Source organism: Pseudorasbora parva, chromosome 5 (genome assembly GCF_024679245.1).
Source record: "Pseudorasbora parva isolate DD20220531a chromosome 5, ASM2467924v1, whole genome shotgun sequence".
Taxonomy (NCBI): domain Eukaryota; kingdom Metazoa; phylum Chordata; class Actinopteri; order Cypriniformes; family Gobionidae; genus Pseudorasbora; species Pseudorasbora parva.
Genome location: NC_090176.1, coordinates 9,707,380 through 9,729,902, shown reverse-complemented (window position 1 = coordinate 9,729,902; position 22,523 = coordinate 9,707,380). Strand labels below are relative to the sequence as shown.

At 38.8% G+C, this 22,523-nt stretch overlaps 2 protein-coding genes across 3 annotated transcripts in view; both read left to right on the top strand.

Annotated features, from left to right (window-relative positions):
* sp5a (Sp5 transcription factor a) lies at positions 1 to 3,323 on the top strand. The gene is made up of 2 exons (XM_067444901.1): positions 1 to 347; positions 1,065 to 3,323. The coding sequence occupies exons 1-2, from the start codon at positions 297 to 299 to the stop codon at positions 2,121 to 2,123; spliced, it is 1,110 nt and encodes a 369-aa protein (XP_067301002.1). The 5' UTR covers positions 1 to 296; the 3' UTR covers positions 2,124 to 3,323.
* A 5,979-nt stretch (positions 3,324 to 9,302) lies between these two features.
* Positions 9,303 to 22,523, top strand: part of gad1a (glutamate decarboxylase 1a) — a 43,890-nt gene continuing 30,669 nt past the window's right edge. Inside the window, exons 1-7 of one of the 2 annotated variants that reach the window (XM_067443220.1) lie at positions 9,303 to 9,641; positions 10,840 to 10,995; positions 12,594 to 12,653; positions 14,520 to 14,672; positions 16,136 to 16,378; positions 16,625 to 16,715; positions 22,036 to 22,148. In XM_067443220.1, coding sequence (XP_067299321.1) covers positions 10,899 to 10,995; positions 12,594 to 12,653; positions 14,520 to 14,672; positions 16,136 to 16,378; positions 16,625 to 16,715; positions 22,036 to 22,148 — 757 coding nt within the window. In that variant the 5' untranslated portion in view covers positions 9,303 to 9,641; positions 10,840 to 10,898. Of the gene's footprint in view, positions 9,642 to 10,839; positions 10,996 to 11,024; positions 11,192 to 12,593; positions 12,654 to 14,519; positions 14,673 to 16,135; positions 16,379 to 16,624; positions 16,716 to 22,035; positions 22,149 to 22,523 lie in introns of those variants that run through there. The other variant, XM_067443221.1, reaches the window with a different exon arrangement.

The window sequence follows — 22,523 nt, the reverse complement described above, 5'->3', positions numbered from 1 at the left end:
TTCAGAGGATTTGCTTCCCCCTCTCAAAGAGCCGCTCTTCTTTGATGATTGGGCAGCGGCGAACTTCAAAGTCATAAATCTCACTCCTGACTGGCTGGCGGCCCACCAAAGTCCTTATCAAATCCAAAGAAGTGATCCTTCACTCCCTCAGATAGTCCAGGGATAGCTGGAGGAGAGGAAGCGACGCGACGCGACCGACCGCGCACTTTCCACGAGAAGACGCTCAAGTATTTTCTGAAGAATTGAATTTGGCTGCTTTAAATCGGGAAGCTCGAGGAACTCGAGGAAGTGTTGCCATGGCAGCTGTGGCTGTGCTGAGGAACGACACACTACAGGCATTTCTGCAGGTTCGTGAAAAGTTGGAGATATTGTTGAAAATGTCTTTGGTAAAGCGCGTGTGGCTGGTACAGACCGGGCACGAGAGGACGAGAAGTGCCTCTGAACTACGCAAACTAACGAGACGTTATTACTTTATTCCGCGAGCGATTATTATATATAAATCAATATTGAGCAAACGTGCGCACATTAAAATACACTATACTAATGCTTTTACAGCTCTGGGGAAAAATAAGAGACCACTTCACATTGAGAAATCGATGCAAAGTGGTCTCTTAAGTTTTTCCAGAGCTGTATATGTGTTTCTTGCATTTTAATGAGTCATTACACAATTTTCAGTTCGATTTTCATCATCTGTAATTAAATTCTGTGGTAAAAAGTGCAATAAAAACTCACTGTAGGTAAACGTTTTCATTTGGAATTTGCAATTAAACGTAAATAGAGTGGGTTGTGGGTTTGTTTAACAGTGTATGATGAAGTCAAACACCTCAGATTGTTTAATTGTCTTTTTTACTTGCTATTGATTCTAAACATATTCACAGATGCAGCTAAAGTTATGCAAATTGAAATTAAATTTCTGTCCATAATAGTTTCATTGGCTCGTTTTGAAATTGTATCTGCACAGTGCTTCAGTTCCTTCACAAACCCTGTCATTGCAGGAATCATTGTGCAAAACTTTCCTCCAAAAAAGTTCTAAATGTTTCCCATCACTCTTTCTCACGATCCAGGATCGCACTCCGAATTCCTCGCCGGAAAACAGCAAGCATTCTCCTCTGGCACTTTTAGCGGCGACGTGTAACCGGATCGGTCATCATCACGGATCCACTCCCACGGACTTTATTCAAGTTCCCTACGACACGACCCTCGGGTCGCCGTCACGGATTTTCCACCCGTGGAGTAACGAGGCCAATCCACAGTCTGCGCTTTCCAGCAATTCTTCCTTTGGACTATCCTCGAAATCTCACCTGCAGGGCTCCTACGCCTCCCACCACGAGCTCCCGCTAACCCCTCCGGCCGACCCCACGTACCCGTATGATTTCTCTCCGGTCAAGATGTTGCCGTGCTCCATGCAGTCGTTACAATCAACCTGCCCGCCGACCTACGTGCCCGCGGTCACCTACGCAGCGCCGGCCCCCATCCCGGCCGCCATGTCTGGTTTCGTCCCGGGACACTCGGGCCTGGTCCATCAGCAGCAGAGACAGCTGTCTCCGAACCCAGGGGAGGATATACCGTGGTGGAGCCTTCAGCAGGGAAACCACGTCAGCCACGCGCCGACCCTCGGCCCCCACCGCTTCCCCATCCAGAGGGGTTTGGTGTTGGGACACACAGACTTTGCACAGTACCAGACCCAAATCGCAGCCCTTCTCCACACCAAATCCCCCTTGGCCACGGCCCGGCGCTGCCGGAGATGCCGGTGTCCCAACTGCCAGTCGTCCAGCTCCAGCGACGAGCCCGGGAAAAAGAAGCAGCACATCTGTCACATCCCCGGATGTGGGAAAGTATACGGCAAAACGTCCCACCTGAAGGCGCACCTGCGCTGGCACTCGGGAGAGAGACCCTTCGTGTGTAACTGGCTCTTCTGCGGGAAGAGTTTCACCAGATCGGACGAATTGCAGAGGCACCTGAGAACTCACACGGGGGAAAAGCGCTTTGTGTGTCCGGACTGCTGCAAGAGGTTCATGAGGAGCGACCATTTGGCCAAACACGTGAAGACGCACCAGAACAAGAAGAGCAAAAGTCACGAAAAGACTGATTACGTCAAAAGAGAAGACCTGAGAACTGTGTAGTGGACTGGGATGAGCGTAGACTAGTGCAATACAATCTTCAGGATCCTAATGAAGTGAAAAACAAGCTTTTATTTTTGCATTAAAAAGGCTCACCGGGAGTCTTTTTTTCTTGGACTTGTAAATATGATTTTCAAGTCGTTCTCAGTTCCTAAAGGAACCCTGGAAATGTCCCTGAGCTACTCAAAACTTTAACAAGTTTCAACTTGTGTTCAGATCTCTGTCTTCGGTGGAAGATTTCTTTATCCTGTAAATATATCGATAGCTTTTGTTGAATGAAAGTGTCAGTCTTTCGCTCCTTGTGGGGTGTTTTAGCATGCTATTAAAAACCATCTGTTCAAAATTATTGTGTGGAAATAAAGAATATGACCTGTTGTACATGCCATTGAAACATAAGACGGTGAGCTGGAGTTATTACGAGCGGATAGATTTATTCTTTTTTTGAAAGGGAGGAATGTCAGGGTTTGAAATCGAGTGCGTTTTATAGCGTGTGAGTGTGTGTGAAACGCTTAACAGAGAAACAGTGAAACTCCGTTGGGCATCTGGGATTGTCCAGGATGAGCCGAGAATCAAGCACTGTGAGATCTATCGCTTATTAGGACGCGGAGAGTTCTGATGTTCAGTTCAAAGGATGATCTTAAGTTAGCAAAAATCACAATAAAGCAAACATTAACTGACACCAGCTGTATTTTTCAGTTTTTCATGCCACTCTTGAGCATTTTGCAGACGCTGTCAGTGTTTGATATGCAAAATATGTGAACACAACCCCTCGAGCTATCAAAACAGAATGTGTGTATCTGTAAGAAATGCCCTCGGAGTGTTTTGCGCTGGATCGAAATCTCAAAATGAAGGAAAGTGTGGCAAATGTGTTACTATCATGCCATCTAAAGTTCATATAATGCCATCTATGAGTAGAATATCACTTCTGTGCCGTACAGATCTGCTCCATGTAGATGCACTGATATCATTTCAAAGCAGATTTTGATCTTAATGCTGTTTTGTCGGTCCGTTTTTAACCTCAATATCAATGCGTTTATATTTTTACTAAGTGGATCACTCTAAATAGAAATAATGATGGTAATGATGAATACGTGTCTGAATTGTTCTGAAAATTTTGCACATAGAAAGATGGTCAGTAAGTGAGGTTTTGGAACGCATTTATTTTCGATATAAACTTCTCAATAAACTTCTGATTACCTTTTATTAATAGTTAGTACGGTAGTTTTTATAGCGTTTAGGTATTGGGTATGATTAGGGATGTAGAATATGGTCATGCAGAATAAGGCATTTATATCTGCTTTATAAACAGCCAATATAATAGTAATATGCATGTTACTAAGCTACTAGTTCATAGTGAGAACTGAACTCTAAAATAAAGTGTTACCGAGGTTTTTTCTTACAGTTTTTCGGAACTTGCATGTCTTGACAGAAATGTGTAATACATCTGTAACCAGCATGGCTAAGTCAGATTGGAATATATGAATGAACCGTGTATTAATGATATTTGGAAGAGGCTTTTTTGCACCTATAGATGTTGAAGTCGTAGGTGCATCTTCTCCTGCAACAGCGCCTCCATTGGTAAAGTCCGGCACAAATCGCTAAAAGCTTCTCCAATGTTTGCCCTCTTGTGTTTCGAGGATCTAGCTATACTACAGTCAGGAGCTGAAATGTTTTAACACTATAGTTGTGTGTCTTCAGCTGTGTATGTGCAAATACAGCAACACCTTAACCAGCGCCACACTGCTGCCACAGCATTTGAATGGCATGCAGATATAATCGTTACAGTTCTGCATAAAACGTTAAAAGTATTAATATTCCATAGAAACTTCATTATTTTGTGGCGACAGATGAAACATTATACAATCAAATTCTATTCAGATTCATAAAACCTTGTTCTCCTTGATTGGTTGTGTTTGAGATAAAGTTTTGGACAAATGTACTCCCATATCCTGAAGAAAAAAAAGGTAACACTTCTCAATATGAACTAGTTGCTTATTAGCTTGCATTTTAATAGGATATTGGCTGTTTATTACTAAAGCACATATTCATTCTGCACCTTATTCTACATCCCTAATCATACCCAATACCTCAACTTAACTAATAAGCAGTAATTAGGAGTTTATTGAGGCAAACTGTGAAAATTGGACCCTAATCTAAAGTGTGACCAAAAAAATATTTCATAATTCAGTAACATTTTAGAATAATAGTCATTAGTTAACATTAATGTATTAACTAACATGAACTAGCATGAGTAGTTCATGTGTTACTGTATTTTTTGATCTTTGTTAGCATTAGTTAATAAAATCCCGCTGTTCATGTTAGTTCACTGTGCATTAACTAATGTTAACAAGATTTGAATTATGCATTAGTAAATGTTGAAATGAACATTAACAAAGATACATAAATGCCACCAAATAAATAAACCAATGCTTTATAAGTGCAGTTCATTATTAGTTCATGTTAACTAATGACCATTATTATAAAGTGTTACCCATTATTTATTTATTATTATTATTATTATTATTATTATTATTATTATTATGATGTCTTCTCTTAAAGCCACTCCAAAAAAGCCATAATTCTAGCATCCAAACTCACAGTACTACCAATAAAACGTGTTTTTAATGCAATTTAACTGAAAAATCTCATGTCTGTGCTGGTTTATTTAAGTGCAGTCCTTTACTGGATCTTCACATAAACATGAAAAAGCTTAATCATTTTACAACCACATTCTGAATTATGTAAAGAAGAAAAGATCTAATTTACTATATATAACCTTAAATATGTTGATTTAACAAATAGCTTTAAACTGCATTGTTAAAACCATTCTTTTATACATACTTCTATTATAATGAAGATATGTTTGTCCACTTGGAATTGCTTATTTGAACGATTCAGAGATTCTTAGTCGTCTCTTCACATTCATGTATGTTTGTAAGTATTTTCTTACCAGACTGAAATACATGTTCGGTAAGTTAGGTCTTAAAGGGATAGTTCACGCAAAAAGGAAAATTCATCTGTCATCATTTGCTCACCCTCAACTTGATCCAAACCTTTCTTTCTTCTGTGGAACACAAAAGAAGATATTTTGATGGACCCCATTGACTTCCATATATGGGAAAAAATACAATGGAAGTCAATGGGGTCCATCAACTATTTGGTTACCCATATTCTTCTAAATATCTGTGTTCAGCAGAAGAAAGAAACTACGACAGGTTTGGAACAGCTTGAGGGTGAGTAAATGATGACAGAATTTTCCTTTATCTGTACGCTATCCCTTTCAACACCATGAGAAGCCCACAGAAATACCTGCGTTTGGTTATAATGGATGGTCAGTCAATCGTGTTGTTACTAAATTCACACATTGCCAAGATAATACTTCAAAATATATGAGTATATGTAATGGACCCTTTCACAGATGGTATTTCAACATATCAAAATTTCTCATATTTAAAATTCTCATATTTAGTTATTTATTTGTTTATACACATTGTTTTGTATTACCTTTTTTTTAAAACTTAATTCAGTAAGTTACAAAAAAGATAAAAATAATGAATGCTTCTGTGAGGGTGTTTCTAATAACGACAGCAAATATCTCTCTCTTCTGACCAACATAATCAATCTCTCTTTCGGAAAGTCATGGAAACTTTTCTTTTGCTGTTGCAAACGCAAATACAAAAAGTATTTTGCTGTCATTTCCTGTTCACCGCTACAGAAGTTCACACAGCTTTGCTTGAGAACCCCAGAAAGTGTGCATGTGTCTCTATTGGTCTTGATTCACACAAAAACATACGTTTTGTTTTGACTGGTGTCACTCTATAGAATAAATACTAATTCAAATAAAGGAAAATGTCCCATTATGCAGTCCAATTGAAAAAAAAAACAATTAAGATCTGCACCGAGTGCCTTTTCAGGTACGGCCGGAGTCCCATGTCTCGATGAGCAGTGAACTCCCAGCGGGCAGAAAGGGCTGCTTCTCACCCAGAGACTGAGATACGGTCCGGCTATCACAACAGCACATGTGGCTTTGCATGGAGGGACTGCTGCAGGGAGTTTGTGTTTAAGCCTCACCGTGACCTGATCTGAATGCCACACTCTGATCTTCCTTTGATGTGAGTCTGTTGAAAGTCTGGCAGAATCAGCCATTTAGACACACATACTTAAGCATGCATACTTGAAATCTAACATGTGCTTGTTTATTCTAGAGTTTTAAATGTGAGTGGGGAAATAAATAAATAAAATAATACGCCCAGGCCTAGCCGAGCATCAAAGGTTGTTTGGAGTGTTTAAGAGCATCACTTACGACTTGAGAGTGAAGTCACTCTGCCTCTACCTCAGCGTCCCATCCACTTTTACTTTCTTCCTTTCTTTGTGTTTTCTTCAAAACAACACTTTTTATCACTGAGATGCGAGATGCTGTGCTATATTGTGACTTAACTGCCTAATTGCTTTTCTAAAATGGTTACTACATATGAAATATTACATATAACATATTTTAAAACATTTTATTTGACTAAGTAGCATCCTTCCACTAAAGATAGTTCCTGTGCATGTTTTTGAGCACTGTGGCAAAACGCAATATTGACCAATCAGAAGCCAGGGCCAGAATTAGACTTCTGCTTATTTAACAATATAATTGTAAATACATTGTAAACATTTTTTAAAACATTTTTTGTAAGTAACCTGGTTGCCTTAAAATTTTGAGTTCATTGAAATTAAAAATTTGAGTTGATAGAATGAAGGTAATTTGTATCTGAACCACATAAAAAATGTGATAAATCATGAAAATAGCACTATTTGGCATGTTTTGTGTTTAAAACTATAATTGTAAATAGAGTGTGTCTGATACATTAATAAACGTACTGCTATATTAGACTGAAACTGATAAAATAAAACAAGTTACCTTCGGAAAGGACACAAATGAAATCATTTAAATGACTCATGTAACACAACATTTTTATATATTTAAAAAATGAATGAGTGTCAAATGTCACAGTGGGGACCTTCAAACTTATAAAAATAAGAATGAGGTTGTTGTTTTTTGCAGAAACTTTTGTGATAGTAAGGTTTAGGATAGGGTTAGTGTAATGGCAGATAATATACCGTTTGTAAAAACCATTACGTATGGAGAGTCCCCACAAAGTGTGTGTGTGTGTGTGTGTGTGTGTGTGTGTGTGTGTGTGTGTGTGTGTGTGTGTGTGTGTGTGTGTGTGTGTGTGTGTGTGTGTGTGTGTGTGTGTGTGTGTGTGTGTGTGTGTGTGTGTGTGTGAGAGAGAGAGAGAGAGAGAGAGAGAGAGAGAGAGAGAGAGAGTGTGTGTGTGTGTGTGTGTGTGTGTGTGTGTGTGTGTGTGTGTGTGTGTGTGTGTGTGTGTGTGTGTGTGTGTGTGTGTGTGTGTGTGTGTGTGTGTGAGAGAGAGAGAGAGAGAGAGAGAGAGAGAGAGAGAGAGAGAGAGAGAGAGAGAGAGAGAGTGTGTGTGTGTGTGTGTGTGTGTGTGTGTGTGTGTGTGTGTGTGTGTGAGGGGGGGGGGAGAGAGAGAGAGAGAGAGAGAGAGAGAGAGAGAGAGAGAGAGAGAGAGAGAGAGAGAGTGTGTGCGTGCACTGTAAAAAAATAAAATTTACTGTACAATTTTAAGTAGGCTACAATCAACTTGGATGTTTAAGTACTTTCAACTTAAATTACATTAAAGTTTACGACTTTTAGTTGAAACTTTTTTAACTGCTTAGCTTGTTTTGATAAGTTAAAGCATTGTAAAAAGATATACGGTCAAAACTTATTGATCATAGATATATAATATGTGTGTATATATATTATTATATATTATATATGTACTATGATTATTAATTTCAGTTACATTAATTACAAATTTTCCCATAGCTGAACATCACTGAGATTATCATTATCACTACTTCATGATTTTAGCTTGATACATACATGGTGTGGCTCAGGTTTTTTATATAAATAGTGACATAAAATTTGCATAGAAGAACCTGTGCAAATGATGACTGAGCTTTGCAGACAGCTGCTAGTATACCAGCGCCATCTTGTGGCGACGTGTGGGTCTGAGGCTAAAAGTGATCGTCTGCTGCTTCTCACTGAAATACTGTCGCGCGAACGGCTCATTATCTTTCAGCGGCGGTGTTATAAACCACGGGCCTTAAGTTCCTCTAGAATTGGCGTTACTGGGGGAAAAAACAGCGTTTTACACCCATAGACCGTCTGCAAAATCAAAACCAAACCACACAAAAGGGCATTCAAAGTTTTCTTCATTTTGCAACGGATAAATGTCCCTCAGGGTTCATCAATGGAAACATGTGATAGCAGAAAAAATGTTGCTCTGCTAAAAACAACAACAAAACAAGGTTTTAAAATGACAGATAAGGGTTTGTCTTATCGTGAAATAATTTTTAAATATATATGTCTTTAGACTGCAGGGGCTCTAGAACCCAAAACACCAGTATGGTTATCCGAGGAACCGGCCAGAGTTCATAGAAGAGGCTGCTTTGAGTTGAGGAACCACATGATGAGCTCTCCGTTTGACTCTCTGAAGCTCAGTAAATGTGTGTGTTTGAGATGCGCAGATGTGAGGAGCTGTCCAGCTGCTGAAACCTGACATGACGCAATATGACAGAATCTAGCGGTCAGTCCGTTTTATATTCCTATACAGTCGATGCATTTTTATCCTATCAAAGCACACAAAGAATGTATGGGGGAAATACTGCTTTAGGAAATCTTATCACCTGAAAGCATGCGTGAATATGTGTGTGAAGCAGACGTTTCCCACATTAATTGAACGCTTGCTGCCACCATGTGGACTTCTTCTTCAACGTCAGTCTCAAACACACACCGTGGCCAACATTCAGTCAGGACTAAAACTTCTGAGACAAGAGCTTCTCTTTCACGGTTCTCTCATAAACACACACATCTCCAAGCTCGACGCTGAAGTTAGCATTTCGTGTATGGATATTCATTATAAACATAATCTGTTCAAGAACACGAATAAAACGATATTTAGTGTTCTGCAAGAACTGTTGTACTTAATGTTTCAAGGTCAGAGTGACACAGATTCCTCTGAAGCGGCGAGGAGCCTAATGGGTTTTGTGTTTTTTTGTGTGTGTGTGTGTGTGTGTGTGTGTGTGTGTGTGTGTGTGTGTGTGTGTGTGTGTGTGTGTGTGTGTGGCTGTTGTGTTCAACTTGTAAAGTGTTTGTTCGTGACTTGCTTTCTCATTTAAGCGCAAAGTCCTGCGGGAACGTGCCAGAGCTGTCGTAATGCTCGTGCTGATGCTTCTGTGGACATGAGATGTGTGTGTCAGACCCAGTCTGAGGTTCGAGGATTACCGACAGTGCGTCTGCGCGTGCGGCACCGAATACACCGGCGATTTACAGTCTGACCACAGCAAATAAAACACTGCCTCCGGAAAGGTCATCGCGATCCGTCAATGAGATTTTGAGCTGATTTTGGAGGAGTGAGTTGCTTGGAGATTTCGGATACTGTTGCGATTCCCTCTCGATTCTTTGACCGGGTAAGCGTCTTCTTTTACTTTTAAAGGTTTCTGTTGATCATATCAAGCCAACCCGTAAATTATTAATCTAACAGGTGCTTCACAGGTGCGCAGTGCCTTTGTTCAGTCGGTAAAACGGTGTATTTTACGTCTGGGGATTCTGTGGAGAGAAAAAAATACCTATTTGAACCCAATCTATGCACAAGGACGTAAAATCAGGTTTCTATCAACCCTTTCAACAGTCATTAATTTCAATCATCCATATGCCATATGAATTGGGAAATCAATATGCACCGTTTCTTAATCAATGCTTACGTGTTTGGGCTATTAATCAAGACAATATGTGATTTCTATGATGACGAGTAGCCTATACCAAATCCATTTCTGTGGAAGAAACTTTCAACTTTTTTATTTTACAATGTTCTTGTTACATATGTTACATGGACTTACTATAGTAATAACAGTAAATTATGCATAATTCCATGCAACCATCTAACCCTCAACCAAACTCTATACCCTATAACCTGTTATGAATTAATATTACTCAGTACTTAAATATATAATTATACTGTAATAATGACACCTTAACATAAAGTGTAACCAAGGTGGTGCTGAAGAAGAACGATTTTGGTTTCCTCAAAGAAGTTTTCAGTGAACAGATCCTAACGTAACCAATTTTCTTGCTTGGTGTCAAGAACATTTAAACCACCTTAAGAACCCTTTGAGCAATGGAAGATTCGTGTCTGTGGAAGGTTCTTCATGCATGATGCTTATAAAGACTCTTTATTTTTAAGAGTTATTCTCAGTAAAACAGAACATAATTATCACGGGTTTGTTTGTTCTTGGTTTATCCGACTTATGTAGGAAGGTATAGCCTTAATATAATTTACAACCTGTGCGTAAACTGTCAAAAAAGAGGATTCCTTCAGAGGTCAACGAGTTTCATAGTTTGGTTTAAAAAACACATCCATTAAAAGAAATGGTTCTTTTTTAAGTTTCTGTTCTCCTGCACTATTTCCAGATGAACCTATGCTTTTGTCACAACCCAAGAACTTTGAAATTTTAAAGAAAAAAAGATAGGCTATGTGAAACAACAAATGACCTGTCTTAAAAGCTATAAAATGAAAAATCTACTTCAGTTTAATAATGATATAAAGCAGCATTGATTATGCAGGTCTTGCTGAATTCCCACATTGACTTTTGCTGTCTGCTGAAACAGGAGCAGTTTCTCTGGAAGTGACAGCGCTCTTTGGATTGAGAACTTGAACCCTTGGGCTGATGGCGACGTCGGCACCCTCCTCCTCTTCCTCCTCCTCCTCTTCTGGCGGCGGCGAACCGGATCCCAACTCGACAAATTTACGGCCACCCACCTCAAGTAGGTCCATCACCGATAAACCGCTATTTCACTCCGGCTATTTGCTTTGTGGCCAACGTCATTAATCTTGTCGGTGAGGCGGGAAAACGGCGCTATTCGCTACGCGTCAGGACCAACAAATCACCGCAGCATTGAGCGCGCGGCGGGCGGACCTCACGCGCCAGCAGCAGACAGACCAATGCCGCTGTCAACTCAGGTGATGGCCTTTAAACACACCTGCTCAGAGTCAGAGCAATTAGACAAGACACACGAGCAGCCGGCGCGGATCCGTCATTATACACTTTAAATACACGTTTACCTTGCTAGATGTATAATAGGCAATTGCTGTCATGCAATAGGCCTATTTTAAATATTATTTTAATTTTAAAATTTAATTTTAAAATTACCATAAATATATTATTATTGGCCATAACATTATTATTATTATTATTAATATTATTATTATTATTACAATTGTATTGCTTCAGTAAAACATTTAATATATTTTTTTATCGTCTCGATTTAAAAGACAAACCCGTGAACGTGTCTGTATAGTGTGTAATTATTTGAAGTGCATCAGTCTAAATGTGCACTAATGGCTCTGCTCGCTTCAGTGTTCCTCTGTGATGGAGGCACGCTGCTCTGTTTATTCATTTCCTTATGACCGGAACAGAAACATGCTCTTCAAAAATTAGTCACGGCATATTGTGACTTGATGTTGGCTATGTCTGCAGCTTCAGGGTAAATACGCTTCCTTTCATCCACTGAGCTCCGTTTTGTTCTAGCTTATTCCTTTTCCTTACGTGAGCAATTATAGATTTTAATAGGCCACTTTATCTCTCATATTGGTGGATTCTTTTATCATTTTCAAAACAAAAAAATAATCTCTATTCATACAGTTATCCCATTGAACTTGAAATGTTCAAGTCTGTCAAACTCTTCAAAATAAGATCATAAAATGGTAGCAATTCATAACAATTCAATATACTATATAGGCCTATATATATATATATATATATATATATATATATATATATATATATATATATATATATATATATATATATATATATATATATATACAGTATATATATAGTATATTCAATTGTTTTAGCCATTTGTGTTACATTTAGAAATATAAAATGTAATCAGATTTCAAAAAGGCTAATATTTTCCCTGCATGCCACATTTATACCAAGCATGCCAATTATGTACATGCCCAGTCTTAAAAGTGAATGAATCAAAATTGCAGTTGAAAACGCTTTAATGCACCTGATATGAACAGAGGAGAAGCCATTTGGAGAAGAATGGGAAGGAAGTGTCGGGAGACGGAGGTCTGGACCGACAGAGATAATGAGCTGGTAAATGGGGCTGAACTCTTTGGGGCCGCAGGGGCGGGACGGGACCGCGCAGCTCCAAATGGATCCTCTTGTCCTGATTTGGCCTGTTCAGCTGCACACATTCATTTCATATTAGTAGCATAAAGGATGGCGCATTTATCGCTTGGGTAAATTTAGGAAGAGGCCGGGTTTCAAATCTGTTTTGTGGACAGGCGGGCGGGTTTTAATTATCGCGTTATTGTGCAAGATCATAGAGGCTTCGCCGTTTTCTCCCCGTAGACTACGACTGGAGTGGAGTCGCTCATGGATGTACAAGGAAACTTGGAATGAAGATATGCGGTAAGTTGATCAAATAAAATAAAAACTAATTTGTCAACAATTCAGTGACTATGGATGTGTTTAGAGTTCGTATAGGCTACTGTGCCAGTTATTTTTAAATAGCACCTAATGGCTCTGTGGCGCATTATATAATAATATATTAATTGCCTTTTGATGAGCAGCAGTGTCGTTTAGCGCCCCCTTTGGGTGGGTTCAGCTGGTCACATAGGCTAATTGACAGTCAACAGCACCACAGCAATTACCTCTATTATGTGCCATGAATGGAGCAGAAGCTGCAAATGCGTTTCTTTTTAAAGACAAATTTAAAAGAGTGTGTGATTGACTGCCCAACAAGCAATAGCCGTCATTTCACCGTCTCGGTTAACTCACAGGCAAAATTACCTTGAATTTGGCTACATGTCGTTTCTGCTATAGCCTGTGTCTCTAATAACCTGCGAGATAGATATATTCCATCATGTAATAATAAAATCAACAGGGATAGGTATAGCCTATTTAAGATGTTTGGTTTCGTTTCTTTGGCATGTTCATGTTCTGGACGAATAAGCCTAGTCTATTCTTTGGGCTATGGTTAGACGTCTATTCAATTTTCACTGGCAGGACAACATTTGTTTTAGCCTATCCGAGGGCCGTGTTTGGACGGCTATTAGACGTCTTATAAACGTTAAATTGTTTGCTGATCATCTGAAAGACCGACGATGCACTGCCCACTAAATAACCCACCGAAGGGGAAAATATAACATTCACGAATGGCCTATTAGAGAACTTGGCTAATGTTGGTTTGCATAACCACGTGATTTAAAGAGAAAACCCCTTTGAAAAAGTAAGAGATTTAAATAGCTATTTTACGATTGTTTTGTCCGACAGAGTTAAGAGGTGAGCAGATAAATCCGTGTCCCAGGAGAATTTATGCTCAACGGGAATCTATTAAATGACAATCCTTCAAGCCTCTGTTTTGCTGAGATAACACAAGTCGCCTTTATATAGGCTAGATGTGCTTTCAAAAGAAATGGTCTTCCGTGAATTATTAGTGCTAAATCTGTTTCATTAGATACAGATTAATGAAAATATAGACCTATAAATAGCCACATATAAATAATAGGCTTGGCTACTGCATATAAAATTATGTTTTACGGAGTAGGTTACAAAAAACAAAAACAAAAACAAACAAACATCATTTTTAGATCCTATCTGAAAAACGATTTAAATTAAATATATTAGTAGCCTAGGCTGTTTAACATATGCTGTTTGAAATATCTGGCTGTCGTGTTCATGCACCGCTTGAATGATCCCATATGAAGCTGAAGAAGATGAGGACAATGAGGAAGCTGAAGACAGAATAAAACAATCTGCAGTGCCGTTTACACTGATGGATGGATGGATGGATGGATGGATGGAGCTGCTACTGCTGTCTCCATGCCGACTTTTTTTTGTCTCGCTGAATTGGCGTTATGCTGAATCGTAGAAATGCAATGAGATGTGATCTGTTCCCAGATTGTAGTTTTTTAAATCATAAAGCACTGTGCAGCCTATACAAATATAAAATTAAGCGTATATGCCTATTTAAGCATAATTTAAACTGCGGTATGCTCCCTAACATCATCATCCGCGTTCACGTGTTGGTCTGTGGTGCTGATTGGCATCTAAATCATCACTGTTCCCCTGATGTCATCAGGACAGGGCTGACCTCCCCCTAGATAACCTGTGCCATAAATACACACGAGTCGGACACTACACGACCATCTCCATTCTCCACTGCTCCGAGGAGACGCTCAGCACTCATCTCATCTGTCTTCAATATATAGCTTGCTGCAATGTTCGGGAACGGAGGTCGCTCATTTCAGTCTTCTTCTCTGTGTAATAATACAGGATTTTTGCAGAAGAACAATAATGTTGACGAAAAGAGCCGAATTGTCGGGTTTTTTAACGACCAGCAGCCCAAGAGCCTTTTAACACGGGACAACGAGCGAGAGTCGCGCTTCAGACGCACAGAGACCGACTTCTCCAATCTATATGCCAGAGGTGAGAGACTAAACTTTATTTCCAGACCGCTAGAGAGAACAAACAGCAACAGTACAAAATATAACACTTAAAAAGACAACAATAATACTCATAACACATCTGTGAATCATCCAGCCGACAATTAGCCTAATATCTACAGCCTTTACATTAAACTGTTTCTCTTTATTAAACCAATTTCCTTCATTGTATCAACTCAAATTTTTAATTTCAATAAACTCAAAATTTTAAGGCAACCAGGTTACTTAATTTTTTAAGTTAAACCAACAAAATCCAACCAAATTTTTTTACAGTGTGCTGTGAAAGCATGTATGAAAAAGTATGAAAAAGCTATGCAAGTTTATATTTACTGTAAATCAAATGTACTGTAGCTACTAAATATATTTTTATTTTATATAAAATATTTACAAAATATTTTTAGTCTGAAATTAATATAAAATCAAAGTCATATGTTTAACCAAGTTGTGTGTCAAATTTGAAGTTGATTTCACACAAACATTGAAGTTCCCATGAGTTTGTTTAGGAGCAATATTAAATGGGTGACAAATTCCATAGATTTTTTTTAATGCATTCTGCTGTAACAAATGAATACATTTATGTCCAAATATGACTTCTATCACAAAACATGGAACCTTGAAATTTAGACCTTTCAGACAATATGTTTTGGTAAAGGTTTTGATTATAAATTATAAAACATGCCGATGCCCAATAGGGGAGGAAGCCATTTCTATGGTAACAGTCCAATTTCAAAACGGTTTTTCACATGATGAATTTTGAGTTTGTAAGCTTTCAAATGACACCTAACTAAAACAAATATATGACTTAAAAAGGCGAAAAAAAGATAATATTATATTTTAGAGGATATAGGCTGCTTTGTAGATGATAATATTATTTTATAAACATGTAAGGACAAATAGGCCTACTAGAATATATATAATTCTTTAAAACTGAGAACGATTTTTAGAGCTATATCTTTATCGTTCTTGGTGTGAACGGGCCTTTAAACTTTATTCTGTCTATAGAGTCCAAATGCTTGTTCACTTGCTGATCGTCAATCCTGGCAGTTGACAGTGTGTTTCTTGCTTAATTTAGGCTATTAGTAAAATATATTTCTGCAGAAGACAAAAATATCACCATGATTTAAATTTATCTAAATGATTTACATTAGTTACTATAGTAGGCAACTAACCCTAAACCAATAGCAAGTATAGTTACTAAATGCAAACTTACACTGTCTAAAAACACAGTGTAACCCTTTATTTGATAGTGTCCTTGTTACACGTTAATGTAGTTACGATAATACATATAAAGTGTACATAATTAAATGCTACTAACCCTAAACCAAACCCTAACTCATGTGGTTAATTATTATTACTCAGTACTGTAACAAGGACACCTTTAAGTAAATTTAACCAACATTTGTGTAGAACAGCCGTTTGATTGACTGATAAAACTGTGTATCACAGATCTGCTTCCTGCTAAAAATGGCGAGGAGTATACAATGCAGTTCCTGTTGGAGGTGGTGGAGATCCTCACTAACTATGTACGGAAGACCTTTGACAGATCCACAAAAGTGCTGGACTTCCATCATCCGCACCAGCTGCTGGAAGGAATGGAGGGCTTCAACTTAGAGCTGTGTGATCAGCCAGAGAGCCTGGAGCAGATCCTGGTGGACTGCAGGGACACGCTCAAATACGGAGTCCGGACAGGTCAGTCCTGTTAACTAGGAAAAAAACCATTCGTATCATAGAAACTCACACATAGATGATGGTGTGTGTGCTTAGTCCTGGTATTCCCTACATAATGGGGACCAAAAATTTCCCTCAAGTATTAATACCACTATACCAGTACTATACAGGCATTTTTTGGGTCCCCATGAGAAAACAAGCTTATAAATTATACAGAATTATATTTAAATGTAAAACATGGAAACCAGTGTGTGTGTGTGTCTGCAGGTCATCCAAGGTTTTTTAACCAGTTGTCTACAGGTCTAGACATCATTGGTTTAGCTGGAGAGTGGCTAACCTCGACTGCTAACACTAACATGTGAGTTCCCTCCTTCTTTTCACTTGTGATTTGGTAATGTTTTGATGAAGATGATGATGATGAGATGAGGCATAGCGGATCTTTACCAGCATAGACATTATTTATGCTACAGTGCTGTTGAATGCTTGAATCTGATTGGTTGACGAATATTCAAAGGTGTGCAATTATTTTCAGGCAAACGCACAGCTAAAGTAGTTCCAGGCAGGTCTTGACCACATTACAGGTCCATATCACTTCACCAAATGATTTCAGTTATTTCGACTGTCTTTACTGACAACAGCAAAAGAACCAAAACCCACAATGACACTGACCAAGCAAATACATTTAGATAAAACAACCTATTATTTACTTGTTTTTTGACACTAAATTGTGTTTTACTGTATTCCAAGATGGCTGCTGTCCGTGAACGCAAAATGCACTGTCTTTATAAAGTATCTTCTTATTAAACTGTTTGTACACTTACAAAGTTCACAATGCTTCGGTTTGCATGTAGGGACCCTCATTATGCTGCCGTGTTAGTGTGAGGCTATTTTTAGCCTGGTTAGTGGTTTTAACTAGCTATTTAATTTTACTACCCTTTGCCCCATAGACAAGCGTTATAAGCTAATCTGTTAGATAAGAGATTAAACTCTTTACATTCGGGCATTTCTCACCGGAGTTGTCCTTTAAAGTTTTGCTATTATTAGAGACGCTGCTGCCGAACACCGTTTAGAGACGCAATGATTGAGGTATTTCACACACGCTTATTCTCTCTCTCTCTCTCTCTCTCTCTCTCTCTCTCTCTCTCTCTCTCTCTCTCTCTCTCTCTCTCTCTTTTAACTATGTAAAAAAAAAAATCGTACTCAAAGGATTATGATTTTAAAATATTCAAGTGATGTTATATATTTGAATATACAAATACGACAAATTATGTTGTAACCAACATCCGTGCCATCATCATTTGTGCATATTCAGTCTGTTTAATCATTAAGTCATCTTTACATCATGCACAGCTGGCAGAAAACATGACTGTGCTGATGCAGCATTTAATTTACATAAATCAAAATAATACATTTAAACTAAACCGTTAACAAGCACTGGGCCTTCCTTCAGGAAAAGCAAATCAAGTGTAATGTTGCTCCACTGGAGACTGTGATAGGCACTAACCTGAGCGTGCCAGCTCAGAATAACACATATTAGCTCTCACCAGAAAAGCTCCAGTGATGTGACAGAGTGTTTTGAGACATGATGCAGATGACAGGGCCAGAATGTAGAGTAACACCTCACTGGTCAGGGCTAATTTACAGCTACATGCTGAGACACAGCGCCAGCTGAGACTCTCACACAACCCACACCTCCACCCCCATCATCCCTTACATTCATCTATCCAGCCATCTAACCATCCATCCATTCATCTACTCACCCTAAAGTTGACTGTGAGAAATATTTGACTGTTATATATCAGGTATGGCTGGAATGGTCTATTGACTCAAATGTCAGATTACAATACTAAAGGGAAGTTTAATTCTGCTCTTCAGGTTTTTTATTGGTCCATTGGGAGATTCTTCATTTATGTAAGAATGGGTCTTGTTTGACCTCCGAGGGTCAGAGATTTTATGATGTCTTTCACAGTCCATGCCCAAATTCTCCTTTGATCAATAAAATAATTACTCCTCGTTCCTCAGATTTACTTCCCTCTTCCCCCAAACGACTGAACCTTTGGATTTTAGGGGGCTGTATTGTGTGAACCTGCTGCTTAACGCCTATAATGGCCAACAGACAGTTTTATCAAAGATCTAATAGGATCATAAAAGCAGTAAATGAACAGAAGGTTGTTTAAAAAAAGTTATTTAACGTTTTCATGTATATATATACAGAGAGAGAGAGAGAGAGAGAGAGTATCAGCACTCAGTTTTGTTTGCATCAACATTTCTCACAGAGAGTGTCATGGTGAATGAATAAACCTCCATAATTTTACAAATATTATTGTTATTGTGTCACAGAATGCCGTTTTAAGAGCACCTGATTTACAAGTTGTTTAGACACTTTCGCAGATGCGAGCTCCAGTCCGTCAGCATTCGTTCAGCGCTCATTCAGCGATCATGTATAGCCGCCGAGAATCGCTCCATCTCGGCCAGTCCTTCGCAAATTTCCACTGGCTCTTTCTGTGGTTAAACATGGTATGTTAAACAGGTATTCATTTGAGCAGTGTTGGGGGGAACGCATTACAAGTAACTTGAGTTACATAATCTGATTACTATTTCAAGTAACTAGTAAAGTAGCACATTACTTTCAAAATGTACAACAAAATAGTTACTTTAGGATAGTTACTTTTTCAAATAAGTAACACAAGTTACTTTGTTCTCTCATTTATTGACTGACGCTCTCTTGTCCCGAGAGAAATCGTAATTGCAGAGGCTTTGTGTGTTAATATGATGGTTATTGTAGTTCTAGACTAATGTGAGCTGGCATTTACTCATCTCACGTGCACAAAAAAGATAAAGAAATGTGTTAAATAAAACAAACGTTTTTATGCATTTAATCTCACTTTGTTGACCAATGTACTTGTTGCTGACCTTAGATTATTCAGTTAAACTATAGCAAAAATGACTTTAGATTTTTTATTGATAAAGTGTTAATTTATTTATTTTTGAATCCTATTCTATACATTTAATCCTAGTCCTATTCTTCCATTATCTAGAATGGCAGCTAAAAGGTTTGTTAGAGTTGCGCGGTCTACTGTACAGACGTGAATATGTATTTCCTGTTATTTCAATTTTGGGGTGAGAGTCTTTACATTTGCCCAAAAATATATACGTTTTTTTGCTATAAAGAAAAAAACTCAAAAGCAAACAAGCCCAGCCCAGGTGAGAAAAAGTAACGTAACATTACTTTTCTTAAAAAGTAACTCAGTAAAGCAATTAGTTACTTTTTAAAGGAGTAACTTGATATTGTTATGCATTACTTTTCAAAGTAACTTTCCCCAACACTGGATTTGAGGTATATCAAACGGGCAATCTTTGGTTTTATTAATCGGTTACATGTCCCAGAACAAATACATTTTGGTTAAGGGGAAAATAAAGCTTCACAACTTTATATTTAGCCTATATTTACCCTACATGTGATCTGACAAACATCCTATTTACTCTTTACATTAAAGGGGGGGTGAAATGCTGTTTCATGCATACTGATCTTTTTACACTGTTAAAGACTTGGAATCCCATACTAAACATAGACAAAGTTTCAAAAGTTAAGGTGGACCTTTGATGGGAGTATTTCTTTGTCAAAAATACTACTTCCGGTTAGTCATAAGTTTCGGCAAGTTTTTTGAGATCATGCGTCCCCTTTGACGTTAATGGGGGCGGAATTTCCTTGTATGGGCCTTACGGACAATTCTACCGGAAGAGCGTGAGAGAGAGCGAGGGAAAGAGCGAAAGCAACAGCCTACGCCCATCAAAGCGCTGGCTTGTAGGATGCTGGACAGGTGATGTGCACATAACAATGTCACCAAAAAAGTGCGTTTTTGGTTGCCAGACCAAGACAGTCCTGCACAGATTCCCTAAAACCCCGCGTTAAGGCAACAGTGCATGTAATTTGCTTTTCCGGATCAGCAACTGAGTTGCGCGAATGTTTATATCTGTTCGCTGCATTTCGGTGCCGACTGTTTCATAAACAAGGCCCAGCTCGACACAGGATTTTCCGATCGCCTAATGCTAAATGATGGAGCAGTCCCAACGTTAGAACCGCAGGCGGTGAGTGAGACTGCTTCAAATGTCTGTGTTTTTGTCTGTGTTAGCCCAAACATGATCACGTATAGTTAATTGATCAATGGAGCATGCGATGTGTAGTGCGTGTACATTTGTTTAGCTGGCCACTATATGTGTAACTTTATGTTTGTGTATTGTAAAAGCACTCCAAACAACAATACACAAAGAGCGGGGAAATATGTTGAACTAAATAAGCGCGCTTCTTCATTCAAATGCGCTACTATTCCGTGTCTTTCTATGTAACTAGCCTGGTGCAAAACCAGTCCGCTTACTGTCTACACAAACCACGCGTAAACACACGTGCACAACTGCACTTCCCACATGTACACCTTCAAAGACAAAAATACGACGATATAATTCAAGTATAAATATGTAAATAACACAAGCCGCTAAACATATTATATAGTTAGTGTATAACTTGTACCACATAGAGACGTCCTGCTCTAGTCGTTTTTGCTGCTGCTCCTGTTCAACTGCAGCCTCTGGGTCTGATTCCGGATCATAGATGTATGGCTGTATCTGATTAAAAGCCATATTTTTATTTTGAATAAAGTTTTTTTCCCGCTGTTAGGGATGAGACAGCTTTACGACGCACTCGACTCAACACAATAGCAGCAGCGAGCACACGTCATTATTTAGCTCCGCTCACACGACACGCCCCCACCCGCTCGGCTTTTTTCGGAAAGACTCGGAACAGCGCATCTTTCTTATATAATTACAAAAAAATAAAGACTTTTCGGAGATATGCAGGATGCAATGCTACTCTATAGGTACTCAAGATTGACATGACACTGACTGAAACTGAGTGTTTCACCCCCCCCCCCCCCCCCCTTTAATAATAATTCACTTAATACTGTGCTTATAAGGATACTCGACAAATCTGGAATTTTGAAATAAATGTTTTGTTTTTGTCCATTCAAACACGAAAGGGAATTCAATGCTGTGCTGACCCGCTGTCTGAAGAAACATTACTGTGTGTGCGTTTCGGCCGATTGTTCACAGAGAGACAAGCGCTTTAAGTAATGTTTTGCCTCTTATTGCGCTTGAATGGTTTAATAGCACTGTAATGAATGATAGCGTGATCATACTGTAGCACAGTCGAGGGAGGGCAGAAAAAACAGAATAATTGTATTAAATATTTTGAACTCGTTAAAACCTGCTAGAGATTTGCACATTTGACACTAAACCTCACTGGTACTGCTACATCCTTGTGTCAATTTCCCCATGTGACAACTAGCCCCGGTCTTCCCCTACAGTATGATTTCACTTTTCTTGTTTGCACATTCCTGCTGTCTGTAAATTATATGTCAGTACTGTTTATATTGATTAGACAGAACTGCATGAGCACTTGACATTTGCATGTACTAATGAGCTGCTCATCATTACTAATCACCGTGGATGATTGTTGACTGGTGCTAATAGGTTGAAGATGCCTCCAGCGAGGGGCTTCCCATCTGAATGATTCGATGATGGATTGAACAGACTTACATGAATACATAGAGAATTACCTCCTGCTGTCAAGGCACTCATTAATGTGGGACAAGTAGAAATGAGGTGTGTGTGTGTGTTTACAGGTTCACATATGAGATTGCACCAGTGTTTGTACTGATGGAACAGATCACCCTGAAGAAAATGCGAGAGATTATTGGCTGGCCAAATGGAGAGGGCGATGGGATTTTCTCACCAGGTTTGAACGTTTAAACATCAGAATAATTAAGAATTCTAGATTAAATGGACACAATGTAGCTTTATTTTCATTCATAATTAACACAATTTAAACAGTGAGTTGATACATCTTTTTCCAAAACCCTTGAAAACGTGATTCATCAGACCAGGCCACCTTCTTCCATTGCTCAGGGTTCACCGCTGTTCCTTCATTGGAGCACTTATACTGACCACCTAAAACAACCCCACAAGAGCTGCAGTTTTGGAGATGCTCTGACCCAGTGTCTAGCCATCACAATTTGGCCCTTTTGAAACTCGCTCAAATCCTTACTCTTGCCAATTTTTCTGTTTTTGTCTTACCCAGTTTCACAATGGTAAGCCTATTATAAGTGTTTAT